The 18186-nt window shown below is 44.3% G+C and overlaps 1 protein-coding gene across 5 annotated transcripts in view; it reads right to left on the bottom strand.

Moving 5' to 3' along the window:
• Positions 1 to 18186, bottom strand: part of RAD18 (RAD18 E3 ubiquitin protein ligase) — a 232811-nt gene that overhangs the window by 189129 nt on the left and 25496 nt on the right. For all 5 annotated transcript variants that reach the window (XR_013218460.1, XM_077276771.1, XM_077276773.1 and 2 more), the window contains exon 4: positions 2409 to 2479. Coding sequence is in view for 4 of the 5 variants with exons in the window: in XM_077276771.1 (XP_077132886.1) it covers positions 2409 to 2479 (71 nt within the window). In the remaining variant the exon portion in view is untranslated. The remainder of the gene's footprint in view (positions 1 to 2408; positions 2480 to 18186) is intronic.

Genomic DNA, 18186 nt, shown 5'->3' with positions numbered 1-18186 from the left:
ATTATACGACAATCTGCATAATTCGCTGTGTAAATGTACAGATGCTTAACCTCAAAACAAAATGCAATCAAAATAAATGGTTTATCTGCCGAGATGACGGCCGCACAGACCGACTCGTATAATACCGGGAAGATTTCCAAACAAAAAAGTACAACCAAAATTAAAAGACAATAAAAAAAAAAGTTTGGATGATCTGAGGACAGGATTGCTCGGTCTCATTATTCACAGACGTTCCAGAAAACACAATTAGGAAAGATGGCGTGCCGCAACGTCTCCCTCCACCGGGAGAAACGTCTACTGGTAGTGAGGGGAAGGCCAGAGGCAACGTGTGATTTATGGGGCCGCAACCAAGCTGGCACTGCGGCAATAATGTCAGCGTAGGTCTGTAAGCCTCAGACGCATCATCCATCACCACCACTAAACCTGAGAACTGCGGGGCTGAAGCGCTGGATTATAAGGGTCTCTGAGTATTAGCAATGAACACCTAGGATGCAATGGCGGCCGGATGGAAACCCTGAAAAGAGCTGCAATGCATCAATGGAGCGTATGCGAGTAAAACGGGTCAGTAATACAGGAAGAGGTTAGTAACAAGATCCCTGTCTGGCATCACAAGGTCTGCAGTACAGATCCCGTTTACACCGGGTGAAATGTCGCCAATACTGATGATTTGGAGCATAAAACATTGCAATCGTCCCCACAATCGCCGATGTGTTTGAGGCGTCAATGATCAGGAACACAACTCCTAGTAATTGCTTTATATATTAGAGTCTTTAGGCCGCTTGTCCTAATATTTCCCTGCACAGCTGCGTTCAGACCTACAGCTCCCTCCACCGCCGGGAGGCCGCTGCTTGCCGAAATCCTGGATGGGCGACACCGTGCTAAACCAGTATAGCATCCGGTAAAGATGTGGGCCCCACCGAACGGCATCACCTAGCAATATGCCCCATCACTCTTATAGGGGCTGTGTATGGCATTAAAAAATTATATATATTAATATATATATAATTGTCTAAGGGTTTTTCTGTCTGTCTGTCTGTCCTGGAAATCCCACGTCTCTGATTGGTCGAGGCCGCCAGGCCTTGACCAATCAGCGACGGGCACAGTATCGACGTAGATGTCATAATGGTTGCCATGGCGACGAAGATGTCATAAAGGTTGCCTTGACCAATCAGCGACGGGCACAGTCTGCCGCGAATTCTGGAATCATCATTGTCCATATACTACGGGGACATGCATATTCTAGAATACCCGATGCGTTAGAATCGGGCCACAATCTAGTCTATATATATAATGGTCTAAGGGTTTTTCTGTCTGTCTGTCTGTCCTGGAAATCCCGCGTCTCTAATTGGTCAAGGCCGCCAGGCCTCGACCAATCAGCGACGGGCACAGCATGGCGACGATGATGTCATAAAGGTTGCCTCGACCAATCAGCGATGGGCACAGTATCGACGTAGATGTCATAATGGTTGCCATGGCGACGATGATGTCATAAAGGTTGCCTCGACCAATCAGCGACGGGCAGTCTGCCGCGAATTCTGGAATCATCATTGTCCATATACTACGGGGACATGCATATTCTAGAATACCCGATGCGTTAGAATCGGGCAACAATCTAGTATATGTATATATGTGTGTATATATATATATATATATATATATATATATATATATATATATATATATATATATATATATATATATATATATATATATATATATATATATATATTATTTTACATGGGTTGTTATAAAATAACAACGGAGGTGAACTAACCTGCATGGCCCCTGGGATCGATAGCAGCTCTGAAAGTGATGACTGTGCCGTCCGGATGTTACAGGAGAGATTACATCTGATCGGCAGATGACCTCTATAGGGTTCGGTGGTCCAGTGACATCTGGATGGCACCGTAATCTTTTCCCCCCTTTGCAGGTGCATTTATCTGCATCCTACACATGGCACGTACCCAATGTACTAAACCCTCATATTCGGACAACAGTGGAGACAATACAGCAGCAATGGCGACAGGCTCATGTTAGGTAAGTGCAGGCTCAGCACGGATAAACCAGGGCTATCTGATGTAATTATTGAGACCAAGATAAAGCTTAGACCCCGGAGCCGCGCATACAGAGAGCCAGACGGCTTCATATAGGGCCGGAGGGGCCATTATCTAATGGTCGTGTCACGCTGCTGGATGATTGGGACATTTCTGCGCCAAGGTTAACAAGTTAAAAAGAGTGATCTGGAAAATGTATAGAATAATACAAAGTGCCATCACTATCTGCATCAGTGGTACATGGGTGAGGAGCGGGGCCGCAGTCATTTAGGGCCGTCTTCTAGTCCCCATCCGAGTGCAGTATAATGTAATAGATCAGTGTAAGACATGACGCCCGGGGCGGGGGACACGTACCTGGCGCTGATAAACGCTTTCACCAGATCATCCAATAACCGGTTATTCCGTAGCTCGGGCTCGGTGACGGCCTGGAAAGAGACACAATGATCAGCAGATACAATATGAACTTTGAGACTTTTTGTATGTAACATTGTGACGGCTTTTTGTTACATGGCGGCGGTGCGCTCCGCGCAGACATCGGCCGCCGCTGCATTGTCATGGATCACATAAGACGGATCTGCCACCTGCTGACAAACCTTTATAAACCGAATTCTCCAGTTCAATGCTGGGTCTCCATGGCAACTCAGAAGCGTAGAGGACATTTCCATGGGGACGGGACGCATTACATGTCGTGTGCTTATTGATAACGAGAGCTTCCCATTCATAGAGCTGGTGGACGCGCAGCCATCGATCCCTCTTCACATCTAATCTCCGCTTACTGCATTCACACACAGTAGACCGGACTCTCCGGCCATGTGACTGCACAAGGTGACATTGTACCGGGAGGGATGTGGTGGCACCGACCCTGCACAAGGTGACATTGTACCGGGTGGGATGTGGTGGCACCGACCCTGCACAAGGTGACATTGTACCGGGTGGGATGTGGCGGCACCGACCCTGCACAAGGTGACATTGTACCGGGTGGTATGTGGCGGCACCGACACTGCACAAGGTGACATTGTACCGGGAGGGATGTGGTGGCACCGACCCTGCACAAGGTGACATTGTACCGGGTGGGATGTGGCGGCACCGACCCTGCACAAGGTGACATTGTATCGGGTGGGATGTGGAGACACCAACTGCACAAGGTGACATTGTATCGGGTGGGATGTGGCAGCACCGACACTGCACAAGGTGACATTGTACCGGGTGGGATGTGGCGGCACCAACTGCACAAGGTGACATTGTATCGGGAGGGATGTGGCAGCACAGACACTGCACAAGGTGACATTGTACCGGGTGGGATGTGGGCGCACAGACACTGCACAAGGTGACACTGTACCGGGTGGGATGTGGCGGCACAGACACTGCACAAGGTGACACTGTACCGGGTGGGATGTGGCGGCACCGACACTGCACAAGGTGACACTGTACCGGGTGGGATGTGGCGGCACCGACCCTCACATCTCACCCCTGCTCTTGGCTGCAGATCACAGATTAGCTTAGATATGATGTCCGCAGCTTTTATACCTTATCTGCGTCCAGCCCTGCACCACGTTCATCGTGCATGTGAAAGATTCTTGCTTTCCACCAGGACAGCTTTCTTTTTAACTATATAAAATGGTGCAGCTATTAATAAAGATTACAAAGAAAAGGTGCGATACTGGCCGAATGGGGGAGTGTGAATGCTAAACTGGACGAAACTCTCCGCCAAACTGCACCCTGAAATGTGTAATAGCACTGCAAAACCAAGTCGTAGACAAATCAAGGTAAGGTTTTGAAGAACTAGACTTAAAGGGATTGTCCACTAGCTTTATGATAGGTCATCAATATCAGATAGGAGGATGGGAGGGGGTCTGACAACCAGCTGATTACCACCACAGCGCCACACCCATGAAGCGGACATTGTCAGGTACTGCACCTCCGATCCCATTTACTTCACTAGGGGAGGAGCTGCAGTCCCGGGAATCATCACTACGCAGTAAATAGCCGTGCGGTAGCGGCACAATACACTGTACAGCCACCGCTATAAACACAGGTCAGTGTGGGAGTCACGGGTCAGTCTCCTACTGATCTAACACTGACAACATATCCCAGGGTGAAAAACACTGAGCCGTGGGCGCTACTGGTTGGAGAAGTGCAGATGGAAAAGAAAGTGGATCCAGCGGGATTTAGATTCAATGGATATTTTTATTGTTAAAATGTTACTCAAAAGTATTAAAAAGGAAAAAAAAGAGGTATAAAATGAGAAGTGAAAGTCTTATGTTTCAGCGTCTCAACGTCGGCCTGAAATCTTCATCAGGCCTCTAGCACCCAGTGACTCTACACCCTGTTGGATCCACGTTGTTTTCCATCCGGACTTCCCCAGTGAGTAGCGTCCAAGGCTCAGTGTTGGTCTCCAGACTTCAGGGTAATTATTAGCGTGGCTGCCCCGACATCACAAACGCTGAGTGGCCCCCAGTATTGTGCCCGCTCGCTGCACAACCCCCTAGCCCGAGTGACTGTGCGGTGGTCCCGTCACATACACAGGAGCGCCTGGGTGAGAACCTCAGAAGAGCCGCTGCAGACATCTTTGCCGGCAGCTTAGCGCTTCCAGAACAAAATCAGTCATGCCAGATCCTTATCTCCGGGACGTCATCTGTTGGGGCCCCATACACAGATCGTGGGCCAAACCCGCGATACCGGCAGGTTCGGCCCTCATTAGTGTAACATGTATGGTTCTCCTCCACTAAGGAACCTACCGGCCGGTCAGCACTCATCAGGAGGGAGCATGGCGGACTAACAAACAAAATATACCCAGGACAAATCCAATAAAATCCCTCCGTCTCATGCATTTTACATGTGGAGTCATCACACAGAACAAAGGAAAGAAATAACAAATACAGCTCTGCTACATCAATGGGTGTATTGCACAAACGAATCGTTATGGCCCCGATTGATCCAGGGTAACGTGTGCCTCTTAACCCCTTCCCGACCTTTGACGCCACGTAGGCGTCATGAAAACCCGTGCCAATCCGACCCATGACGCCTATGTGGCGTCATGGAATGATCGCGTCCCTGCAGATCGGGTGAAAGGGTTAACTCCAATTTCACCCAATCTGCAGGGACAGGGGGAGTGGTACTTCAGCCCAGGGGGGGTGGCTTCACCCCCCCCCCCCCCCCGTGGCTACAATCACTCTGATTGGCTGTTGAAAGTGAAACTGCCAATCAGAGCGATTTGTAATATTTCACCTAAAAAACTGGTGAAATATTACAATCCAGCCATGGCCGATGCTGCAATATCATCGGCCATGGCTGGAAACACTGATGTGAGCCCCCCTACCCCACCGATCGCTCCCCCAAGCCACCGATCTGTCCCGTAGTCCCCTCCGTCCTGTGCTCCGCTCCCCCGTCCTCCTGTCCGCTCCCCCCGTGCTCCTATGTCACCCCCCCGTGCTCCGACGCCCCCCCCCGTGCCCCGATCTCCCCCCCTATACTTACCGAGGCTCCCGGTGCCCGTCCGTCTTCTCCCTGGGCGCCGCCATCTTCCAAAATGGTGGGCGCATGCTCAGTGCGCCCGCCGAATCTGCCGGCCGGCAGATTCATTACAAGTACATTTTGATCGCTGTGGTAGGTTCTATCACAGCGATCAAAATAAAAAAATAAATAAATAAACCCCCCCCCCTTTATCACCCCCATAGGTAGGGACAATAAAAAAATAAAGAAAATATTTTTTTTTCTTTTTCCACTAGGGTTAGGGTTAGAACTAGGGTTAGAACTAGGGGTAGGGTTAGGGGTAGGAGTTAGGGGTAGGGTTAGGGCATGTGCACACAGTGCGGATTTGGCTGCGGATCCGTAGCGGATTTGGCTGCGGATCCGGCTGCGGATCCGTAGCGGATTGGCCGCGGATCTGCAGCGGAAATCCGCACAAAAAAACACTGGAAATCTGCTGTAAATCTGCAGGTAAAACGCAGTGCCTTTTACCTGCAGATTTTTCAAAAATCGTGCGGAAAAATCTCACACGAATCTGCAACGTGGGCACATAGCCTTAGAGTTAGGGTTGCAATTAGGGCTAGGGTTGGAAATAGGGTTAAGATTAGGCTTGTGGTTAGGGTTACGGATAGGGTTAGGGGTGTGTTGGGGTTACAGTTGTGGTTAGGGTTGGGATTAGGGTTAGGGTTGGGATTAGGGTTAGGGTTGGGATTAGGATTAGGGTTGGGATTAGGGTTAGGACTAGGGTTGGAATTAGGGTTACGGGTGTGTTGGGGTTAGGGTTGTGGTTAGGGGTGTGTTGGGGTTAGGGTTGTGATTAGGGTTATGGCTACAGTTGGGATTAGGATTAGGGGTGTGTTGGGGTTAGTGTTGAAGTTAGAATTGAGGGGTTTCCACTGTTTAGGCACATCAGGGGTCTCCAAACGCGACATGGCGCCACCATTGATTCCAGCCAATCTTGCGTTGAAAAAGTCAAATGGTGCTCCCTCCCTTCCAAGCCCCGACGTGCGCCCAAACAGTGGTTTACCCCCACATTTGGGGTACCAGCATACTCAGGACAAACTGGGCAACAACTGTTGGGGTCCAATTTCTCCTGTTACCCTTGCAAAAATAAAAAATAATTGTTCTTTCTTCAAAAATTATGTTTTAGCAAGTAATTTTTTATTTTCACGGCTCTGCGTTATAAACTTCTGTGAAGCACTTGGGGTTTGAAAGTGCTCACCACACATCTAGATAAGTTCCTTCGGGGGTCTAGTTTCCAAAATGGGGTCACTTGTGGGGTGTTTCTACTGTTTAGGCACATCAGGGGCTCTGCAAATGCAACGTGATGCCCGCAGACCATTCCATCAAAGTCTGCATTTCAAATGTCACTACTTCCCTTCCGAGCCCTGACGTGTGCCCAAACAGTGGTTTACCCCCACATATGGGGTACCAGCACACTCACAACAAACTGGGCAACAACTATTGGGGCCCAATTTCTCCTGTTACCCTTGTGAAAATAAAAAATTGCTTGCTAAAACATCTTTTTTGAGTAAAGAAAAATGATTTTTTATTTTCACGGCTCTGCGTTGTAAACTTCTGTGAAGCACTTGGGGGTTGAACGTGCTCATCACACATCTAGATAAGTTCCTTGGGGGGTCTAGTTTCCAAAATGGGGTCACTTGTGGGGTGTTTCTACTGTTTAGGCACATCAGGGGCTCTGCAAATGCAATGTGACGCCCGCAGAGCATTCCATCAAAGTCTGCATTTCAAATGTCACTACTTCCCTTCCGAGCCCTGACGTGTGCCCAAACAGTGGTTTACCCCACATATGGGGTATCAGCGTACTCAGGAGAAACTGGACAACAACTTTTGGGGTCAAATTTCTCCTGTTACCCTTGGGAAAATAAAAAATTGTGGGCTAAAAAATCATTTTTGAGAAAAGAAAAATTATTTTTTATTTTCATGGCTCTGCGTTATAAACTTCTGTGAAGCACTTGGGGGTTCAAAGTGCTCACCACACATCTAGATTAGTTCCTTGGGAGGTCTAGTTTCAAAAATGGGGTCACTTGTGCGGGAGCTCCAATGTTTAGGCACACAGGGGCTCTCCAAACGCGACATGGTGTCCGCTAATGATTGGAGCTAATTTTCCATTCAAAAAGCCAAATGGCGTGCCTTCCCTTCCGAGCCCTGCCGTGCGCCCAAACAGTGGTTTACCCCCACATATGGGGTATCATCGTACTCAGGACAAACTGGACAACAACATTTGGGGTCCAATTTCTCCTATTACCCTTGGGAAAATAAAAAATTCTGGGCTAAAAACCATTTTTGAGGAAAGAAAAATTATTTTTTATTTTCACGGCTCTGCGTTATAAACTTCTGTGAAGCACCTGGGGGTTATAAGTGCTCACTATGCATCTAGATAAGTTCCTTGGGGGGGTCTAGTTTCCAAAATGGGGTCACTTGTAGGGGAACTCCAATGTTTAGGCACACAGGGGCTCTCCAAACGCGACATGGTTTCCGCTAACGATTGGAGCTAATTTTCCATTCAAAAAGTGAAATGGCACGCCTCCCCTTCCGAGCCTTGCCGTGCACCCAAACAGTGGTTTACCCCCACATATGAGGTATCGGCGTACTCAGGAGAAATTGCCCAACAAATTTTAGGATCCATTTTATCCTGTTGCCCATGTGAAAATGAAAAAATTGAGGCTAAAAGAAATTTTGTGTGAAAAAAAAGTACTTTTTCATTTTTACGGATCAATTTGTGAAGCACCTGAGGGTTTAAAGTGCTCACTATGCTTCTAGATAAGTTCCTTGGGGGGGTCTAGTTTCCAAAATGGGGTCACTTGTGGGGGAGCTCCAATGTTTAGGCACACAGGGGCTCTCCAAACGTGACATGGTGTCTGCTAGCGATGGAGATAATTTTTCATTCAAAAAGTCATATGGCGCTCCTTCCCTTCCGAGCCTTACCATGTGCCCAAACAGTGGTTTACCCTCACATGTGAGGTATCGGTGTACTCAGGAGAATTTGTCCAACAAATTTTAGGATCCATTTTATCCTGTTGCCCATGTGAAAATGAAAAAATTGAGGCTAAAATAATGTTTTTGTGAAAAAAAAAGTACTGTTTCATTTTTACGGATCAATTTGTGAAGCACCTGGGGGTTTAAAGTGCTCACTATGCTTCTAGATAAGTTCCTTGGGGGGGTCTAGTTTCCAAAATGGGGTCACTTGTGGGGGAGCTCCAATGTTTAGGCACACGGGGGCTCTCCAAACGCGACATGGTGTCCGCTAAAGATTGGAGCCAATTTTTCATTGAAAAAGTCAAATGGCGCTCCTTCCTTTCCGAGCCCTGCCGTGCGCCCAACAGTGGTTTACCCCCACATATGAGGTATCAGCGTACTCAGGACAAATTGGACAACAACGTTAGTGGTCCAGTTTCTCCTTTTACCTTTGGGAAAATAAAAAAAATTTCGCTAAAAGATCATTTTTGTGACTAAAAAGTTAAATGTTCATTTTTTACTTCCATGTTGCTTCTGCTGCTGTGAAACACCTGAAGGGTTAATAAACTTCTTGAATGTGGTTTTGAGCACCTTGAGGGGTGCAGTTTTTAGAATGGTGTCACTTTTGGGTATTTTCAGCCATATAGAACCCTGAAACTGACTTCAAATGTGAGGTGGTCCCTAAAAAAAATGGTTTTGTAAATTTTGTTGTAAAAATGAAAAATCACTGGTCAAATTTTAACTCTTATAACTTCCTAGCAAAAAAAAAATTTGTTTCCAAAATTGTGCTGATGTAAAGTAGACATGTGGGAAATGTTATTTATTAACTATTTTGTGTCACATAACTCTCTGGTTTAACAGAATAAAAATTAAAAATGTGAAAATTGCGAAATTTTCAAAATTTTTGCCAAATTTCCATTTTTTTCACAAATAAACTCAGAAATTATCGACCTAAATTTACCACTAACATGAAGCCCAATATGTCACGAAAAACAATCTCAGAATCGCTAGGATCCATTGAAGCGTTCCTGAGTTATTACCTCAAAGGGACACTGGTCAGAATTGCAAAAAACGGCAAGGTCTTTAAGGCCAATATAGGCTGGGTCATGAAGGGGTTAATGAAACTGTCTCATAAAGCAAAGATCTGCACAACCTTACAAGACAGGATGGAGCTGACTGGGGTTGGTGTAAAAATCCTCAAATGTTGCAATATTATTGTGCATCTGAGCTCTGGCGAAAACTGGTAGATCAGTGTCTATATGTCTGAGGCAGAAAAAGTACAATAGGAATATTAAAGAAGATTGTTCAAAAACATAAAAAAAATAAACGGCACTCTTCATCTATACAGCCCAGATGTAAGTGTACAGCGGCTTTGTGTGCGGGCTGAGCACAGTTCTCCTTGTCGCTTGTGGCAGCACAGTAATTAGGCACAAGGTTGGTAAAAGAAGCCAAATTTTCACAAACTTTGGAAAAAGGAATAGTACAAATGAACTCACAAAACCTTGTGAAATATTTTACAGAAGCAGCATTCTCAAGCTTTTCAAAACCAAATGGGGAAAAAGGAGCAGAGAAGCACAGAACGGATGCTGCTGCTTTCTATAAAGTTTTCTATCTCATTCCAGTGCTGAGTTCACAGCTGCACTGCTTGGTACTACTACATAATGTTCTCCATCTTGCTGCTTCCGGTGAGCGTTTCTCGTCACAGTACTGAACTCACAGCTACATGCTGCTGCTTCAGGTAAGTGTTTAGCGCACCATATTGCTGGATTCACAGCTGCACTGCTTGGTACTACTACATAAATGCAGGGTGGATTGATTTAAATCACGCCGATTTAAATCATGATTTAAATCACGATTTAAATCAAAAGATTTTTTTCTATTTAAATCGGATCGATTTAAATCATGATTTTAATCATGATTTAAATCACTGATTTAAATCAAAAGGTTTTTTTTAATATAAATCACGATTAAAATGAGAAGTGAGAGCAGTGCGCATGTGCGCCCATAGTTACACGGACGAAACTAGGGGCAACGATCTAACGCCAGGGTGAGGGGGGGACCCCAAAGTAAGTAAAAATCTTTTTTGTTTTACTATATGGCAATAGGTAGGTGTTTAAAAGCAGCATGTCTTAATTGTATAAACTATTAATAGCCTCCACATTTTGTTCATACTGCCCCTTTAATTCCACACTTCTAGCTTGGTTTCACTTTTGGTTTAGTTTCTTTTTCCATTCAGATGACATGCCCAAACTTGTTGGATAGTCAGCATCCTACAGAAACCTCTGGAAGAGCATGGCATTGTGAATGTTACACATATACAGCCTTTATTCTACTGAGTTAAACAACTCAGCTTTATCTCATGATGGAAGAACCTTTGGATGGTAAAATATTTTCCTCAAAAAGCAGTTTATTGAAAAAAATCCGATTTAAATCAAAAAAATCCGATTTAAATCAAAAAAATCCGATTTTTTTGATTTTTTTTAAAAAACATTGATTTTTATCCACCCTGCATAAATGTCCTCCATGCTGCTGCTTCTAATGAGCGTTTCTCATCACGGAACTGAACTCACAGCTACATGCTGCTGCTTCCAGAGCCAAATTGCTCAGTACAGCTGGCCCGTACACTCTCGTGCCGCTGCTTAAGGCCAGTCTCACAAGTCCAGATAATTCCGGTACCGGAAAAAATCGGTACCGGAGTTATCCGTGTCCGTGTGCTCACGTGGCACATCAGTGTGGCACACGTGCGGCAACCGTGTGCCGACTGAGGACCACACGGATCGTGAAGGAGACAGAGCTAGAGTTAAGCGCTGTCCCCCCTGCGTGTGGTGCTGAAGCCGGCATTCATTCCTTCTCCCCAGCAGCGTTCGCTGGAGAGAAGGAATGAAAATTCAAGGGTTTTTTTTTTTGTGCTTAAAATAAAAGTTCCTGGTCACCTCCCGCCTCCCACCCCCTGTGCGCCCGCCCGCTGGCATTAAAATACTCACTCAGCTCCCGCGATGCTTCCTCTCAGCGCCGGCAGCTTGTCCTGTGTGAGCGGTCAAGTGGTACCGCTCATTACAGTGATGAATATGCGGCTCCACCCCTATGGGAGGCGGGAGGTGACCACAAACTTTATTTTAAAGACAAAAATAAATAAAAAAACCCTTGATTTTTCATTCCTTCTCTCCAGCGAAAGCTGCTGGGGAGAAGGAATGAATGCCGGCTTCAGCACCACACGCAGGGGGGACAGCGCTTAACTCTAGCACTGTCTCCTGTGTGGTCTGTGTGGTCCTCAGTCGGCACACGGACAGCACACGGACAGCATCCGTGTGCAGTACGTGTTGACACGCACCCATTGACTTTAATGGGTCCGTGTGATCCGTGCGCTCCCACGAACACTGACATGTCTCCGTGTTTTTCAAACGGACACACGGTCCGTGAAAACACGCTGACATGTGCAGAGACACATTGATTTTAAGGTGTCTACGTGAGTCAATGTCTCCGGTACGGGAGAAAACTGTCACCACACGTACCGGAGCCACTGACGTGTGAAACCGGCCTAAAGTACATGTTTGGGTAAGTGCTTCCTATTCATTCAATAGCTAAACCACTTTACTGTTTATATGTTAAATCTTTTAAGCATTTTTTTTTTCAAAATCAGTTTTTGAAAACTACCTGGAGAAAGAAAGAAAGAAAGAAAGAAAGAAAGAAAGAAAGAAAGAAAGAAAGAAAGAAAGAAAGAAAGAAAGAAAGAAAGAAAGAAAGAAAGAAAGAAAGAAAGAAAGAAAGAAAGAAAGAAAGGAAAAGAAAAGAAGAAAGAAAGAAAGAAAGAAAGAAAGAAAGAAAGAAAGAAAGAAAGAAAGAAAAGAAGAATGAAAGAAAGAATGAAAGAATGAAAGAATGAAAGAAAGAATGAAAGAATGAAAGAAAGAAAGAAAGAAAGAAAGAAAGAAAGAAAGAAAGAAAGAAAGAAAGAAAGAAAGAAAGAAAGAAAGAAAGAAAGAAAGAAAGAAAGAAAAAAAGAAAAGAAAAGGAAAGGAAAGAAAGAAAAAGAAAGAAAGAAAAGAGTCACTTAACTGAAGCAGCTGCAGATGGAATCAGCTCCAAACTAGACACTGTGCAAAGTGTTAAAGAAAACACCACACTCTTCCAAACCATGTCAGGAAACAAAAACAAAAATAAAAACCCTGTAAAACCTCAACTCCCACACAAAGAAGGAGCGTTCCTTAAAAACGCATTGTTTATGAAAAAGAAAACTCAGCATGCACATAGCTTAATGACACCCAAGTGTTGGATTCACAGCTACACTGCTCAATATTGCTGTATAATGTCCTCCAAGCTGCTGCTACTTCTGAACATTTGCTACATAGAGACAGGAGAGACGGAATCTCTCATATCTGTCTGTTTAGTATGGTTTTGCTCTAGCTTCTTGTACTCAATACATTTGGAGGGGTGCACCCTTCGCCCCTAGTCTGTGCACCTTTATCCACTCAGGCAGGTTTTATACACAGTCAGGTGCGGCTCCTGCTCTGTTCCCGTCTATCTGACGCCTGGATGGCACATAGCGAGGCGAGTCACTAGAGTTAGGGACAGTCCTGATTGGGTACACCTTGTCGTGGTGGGATAGATGAAACTGTCAACCAAGTTCTCCATGTTATCTACACGTTACTATTTATTCCCTTCCTGCAGTGTGTCTGCCCCTTCGGTTTTTATTATAGGACAAGCGCGCTTTATGCCTTTTCATTTTTGGCCTGACAATATAATATATTCTGCCTTGTGTGATGCAAAACTTCTCTTCTCCTCACGGATTTCAGTTTTTATTTTATGGGGAAGCTTTGCAATATTTAATTACATCAGAAATGTAAAAATAATAACCTGAAATGATGCAATGTTACAATCCTGACCAGCGTCACACACTTGAACACTTGTGTGAAGCCATTAATACAAGAAATGTTTCCGCAGCTTTTTTCCGGAAGACCTATAGCACAGTCCCTGGAGCGCAGCACCAAATCATTAGTGATGTTTTATAACCGCTCCATACAGGAGAAGCAGCGTGAAATTGCCCGCGGTATTATAGTGTGCCGCCACGCTCTGCACAGATCGGATATTTCTCCACCTTGTAAACTGTACAATTGTGAATGCAGGATAAAGAGCTGAATGGCGGTGACGCAGTATTAACGCTGGGGGCTAAAAAATTGTGACTATTTAATGCCGTATACGGGAGATAATCAGACGAGCGCTGCATTTCAACGGGAATGTAAAGTGTGTGGGAGGAAGAAAATAAAAAAAACTATCAAATTCACAAATCTACACGGAGACAGACTCCTGCGTTTGCTATAAACCAGGCTCAGCTTTATTAAGAAGAGTCGGATTTTAATGATCCCCACTTCTAAAAGAAACAAACTGAGCGGCATTTCCATAATTTACTGATGTGCACAGTATTGCGGTATAAATCCCGGAGATTTCCTCACATCTCAATGACCATCACCATAGGAGACAATATTTCTTATTCAATTTGTGCAGCTTAAAGCAATAAAGTGTATTAAAGGGACACGGACCCTACGGCAGGATTAACCCATTAATCATCAATGTTTCCTCCCTTTTCGTACAAGAGCCATGCCCGTTCTTACTTTTTCGGCTGACTTCCCCATATGAGGCTTCGTTAATTCTGGGAGGGGTTGTAGTTTTGAAAGGAATGATTTGCTTTACCACAATGTAGGAAAAAAAAAAGAAAGTATACAAACTCGTCAATGTATTATGGTGTTACAGTAACTGTGCGCTCAAAAAACCTGAACTGTGTAAAAAAAATAAATAAAATGTTTGGTGTCTCCACTTTCTAAACATCATTCAAAGGGATATTCTCTTCTCCAAGATCCTATCCCCATATATAGTAGGTGTAATAATATCAGCAAATTCCTCCAATTAGAAATGTAGCATAGTTCTTCTGATTTGCTATGTTGCTTACTCAATGTGCAGGGCATCGCAGTAGCTTAGATATCCATCACTGCATGAGTGATAGCACCCATAGATACCAGAGCTACTGCAATGCCCGGGACATGGGATAAGCGACAGAGCGAATCTGAAGAACTGTACTACATTTGTGATTGGAGAGATTTGCGAATATTATTATTAGTCATTATTATTTTTACACTTGCTGCATATCAGGATAGGATCTTGGAGATGGGAATACTCCTTTAAGTTTTTTTCCTTTTGATAAAGCTGATTGAGGGCTTGCTTCTGCACTAGGGCTTGCTTTTGCACTGAGAGCTGTCATTTTTATTGGTACTACTTTGGGGTACATAGGATGTTTGCCCGCTATTTATTTTTAGGGTGTGCACAGTGCGTTTTTTGGTTGCCACAGTACCTGCATAGGTTTTGTTTTAGGAATACATTGGCGGTGGATTTGACAAAGAAACTTTTCCTATGCCATTAACGGCGACAGCTTTTTTTTTTTGCATTCATTATATAAAATAGTGGTGACTTTTAAGCTGAATCCGCCAGAAGGATGGTCGGGGAATTTCCTTTAGGTTAATTAAAACAACCTATAGTAACGACTACAAATTATAAATGTCATCCAAGAATATTTAATCATGTAGTAATTGAACATAAAATGCAGAGAATCTCATCCGAAGCGTGACGGGAATATTTTTTTCCTTTTATGTGTAGCGGTGGCTTTTAGGCAATCATTGCAGGTTTACGCTTCTTTTAGCCTCTACACATACTTTAAAGCCTGAAAAAGCCATTGGGTGCGCATAGCCTCCATGGGAGGTGACAAAAAATTGCAAATGAAGGAGTTTAGATTTTTTTCTTCTTTACCACCAATTACCATACAAGTAATTTTAGGATTTCTCAGATCAGACTTTTTCTGGATGTGGTGATAAAATACTTTACATTCCTTTCAATTTTTTGATTGGGAGAAAATGGGTCATTTAAAATAATGATTGTTAGAATTTTTTGTTCTTTTTTTTTTTTTTAAAGATCCCTTAGAGCAGGGGTGGGGAACCTCAGGCCATCAGGCAGCTTACGGCCCTCGACGACCTTTTCTCCGGCCCCTGGGCAGATTCCTGGGAATAGCCGCTCTCAGGCCGGCAGCTGAGTTTTAAACAACTTCCGGCCTTTAATCTCTTCTTACTTTGTGAGGAAACACAATTCACTACTGAACACTGTGGCACGGCCAATGAAACATTACGTTGTGCTGCTGGCCAGTGCCAGGATGTACTTTGTGGGCAAAGTTAGTGTGCCACACGCTCCCGTCCCACAGAAGAAGACTGCAGCAGCTCTTTTCAGGCCCATGCCGCAGCTCCAAAGTCTCTCCTGTGAGGTCTGTACCGCAGCCCAATGTCTCCTATGTGATGTATATACACAAGTTTCATTGCCTCCTATGTGATGCATACAGCAGACTCGGAGTCTCCTAGAGCGGGGGAAAAACGTATTTGATACGCTGACGATTTTGCAAGTTTTCCCACCTACAAAAGAATGGAGAGGTTTTGTAATTTTTAACGTAGGTACATAAATGAATTCAAGTCTCCAGGTCCAGATGAATTACACCCCAGAGTACTGAAGGAGATAGCAGAAGACATTTTTGTACCACTCTACATAATCTTTGCAATTCTTGGAGAACAGGAGAAGTCCCAGAAGACTGGAGAAGAGCAAATGTTGTTCCTATTTTCAAAAAGTGGAAGAAGGTGGACCCAGGGAACTATAGGCTGGTGAGTCTGACATCTACACCAGGAAAGATCTTTGAACAAATTATTAAACAACATGTACGAAAGTACCTGGATAAGAATGAAGTGAAGTGAGTCAGCATGGGTTTGTAACTAATAAGTCATGTCAAACTAACTTAATTTCCTTCTATGACAGAATCACTGACTGGGTGGATCAGGGAAATGCTGTAGATATAGTATATCTTGACTTCAGCAAAGCATTTGACAAAGTATCTCACGCCATCCTTATTGAAAAAATGACTAAGCATGGAATGGACAAGGAAACTGTTAGGTGGATTCATAACTGGCTTAGTGATCGGACCGAAAGAGTGGTTGTAAATGGCTGCACATCCAGTTGGAAGAATGTCTCAAGTGGGGCACCACAGGACTCGGTCCTGGGCCCTGTATTGTTCAACATCTTTATCAATGATTTAGATGAAGGAATTGAGGGTAAACTGAATAAATTTGCTGATGACACAAAGCTAGGAGAGATAGCTAATACTAATGAGAGAGAGAGAGAATTCAAAAAGATATCAATAAACTGGGGCAGTGGGCAGCAACTAACAGAATGGTTTTTAACAGGGAAAAATGCAAAGTACTACACCTGGGCAATAAAAATAAAAAATATACAGAATGGGAGGAATAGGGCTAAGCAACAGCACACGTGAAAAAGCCTTGGGTATACGAATAGATCATAAACTGAACATGAGTCAACAGTGTGATGCAGCAGCAAAAAGGGCAAATGCAATTCTGGGATGTATTAACAGAAGCATAGAGTCTAGATCACGTGAAGTCATTATTACCCTCTACTCCTCTTTGGTCAGACCTAATCTGGAATACTGGGTCCAGTTTTGAGCACCACATTTTAAAAAAAGACATCAACAAACTGGAGCAAGTTCAGAGAAGAGCGAACAGAATGGTGACCAGTCAGCAAACCATATCCTAAGAGGAACGGTTACATGATTTGGGAATGTTTACCTTGTAAAAAAGAAGACTGAGAGGAGACTTAATAGCCATCTATAAATATCTGAAGGGCTGTCACATTGTAGAAGGATTATCTTTATTCTCATTTGCACAAGGAAAGAATAGAAGCAATGGGATGACACTGAATGGGAGGAGACACAGATTAGATATTAGAAAAAACTTTTTGACAGTTAGGGTGATCAATGAGTGGAACAGGCAGCCACGAGAGGTGGTTAGTTCTCCTTCAATGGAAGTTTTCAAACACAGGCTGGACAGACATGTCTGGGATGATTTAGTGAATCTTGCTTTGAGCAGGGGGTTGGGTGTTATGATCCGGTGACCTTGGAGCCGCATGAGAGACTTTCTCAGGAGTAGGTGGTACCTGTACTGACCGCAAACCCTAAACTAACACCGCAACTAGAAGTAGCCGTGGGATGTACCTAACACGTCCTAGACACCTCGACACAGCCGGAGGACTAAATACCCCTATAGATGGAAATGGGAATTCTATCTTGCCTCAGAGCAGAACCCCAAAGGATAGGCAGCCCCCCACAAATATTGACTGTGAGTATAAGAGGAAAAACACACGCAGGCAGAAAAACAGGATTTAGCAAAAGAGGCACTTCTAGCTAAATAGAAAAGGATAGGACAGAATTCTAAGCGGTCAGTATTAAAATCCTAAAAATATCCACAGTAGATAATACAGATATTTTATATCTAACTAAAGACATAGAAAGTATATCTGCATCTCCTGAGAATCCAGCATGACTGAAAAATCCAAACAAAGTCTAAGCTGGACAAAAACACAATGGATTGCACTGAATTGCAAAGCACACTGCATGTGTGCACAGAGACAAAAACCAGACACTTATCTTAGCTGAATTGGCAGCAGGGCATGAGGAGCCAGAGAGATGCAATCCCTCCAAGTACAATGGACAACTGGCATGGACTCATGGATCCTGCACACCTAAATACCTAATAGAGCTGCAATCAGCAGAAACACCTGCCCGGATTAAAATCCCAAGACAACTGCACTACCA

Source organism: Ranitomeya variabilis, chromosome 8 (genome assembly GCF_051348905.1).
Source record: "Ranitomeya variabilis isolate aRanVar5 chromosome 8, aRanVar5.hap1, whole genome shotgun sequence".
Classification (NCBI taxonomy): Eukaryota; Metazoa; Chordata; class Amphibia; order Anura; family Dendrobatidae; genus Ranitomeya; species Ranitomeya variabilis.
Note: the sequence above shows the minus strand (reverse complement) of the source record. Positions and strands in the feature narration are given on the sequence as shown.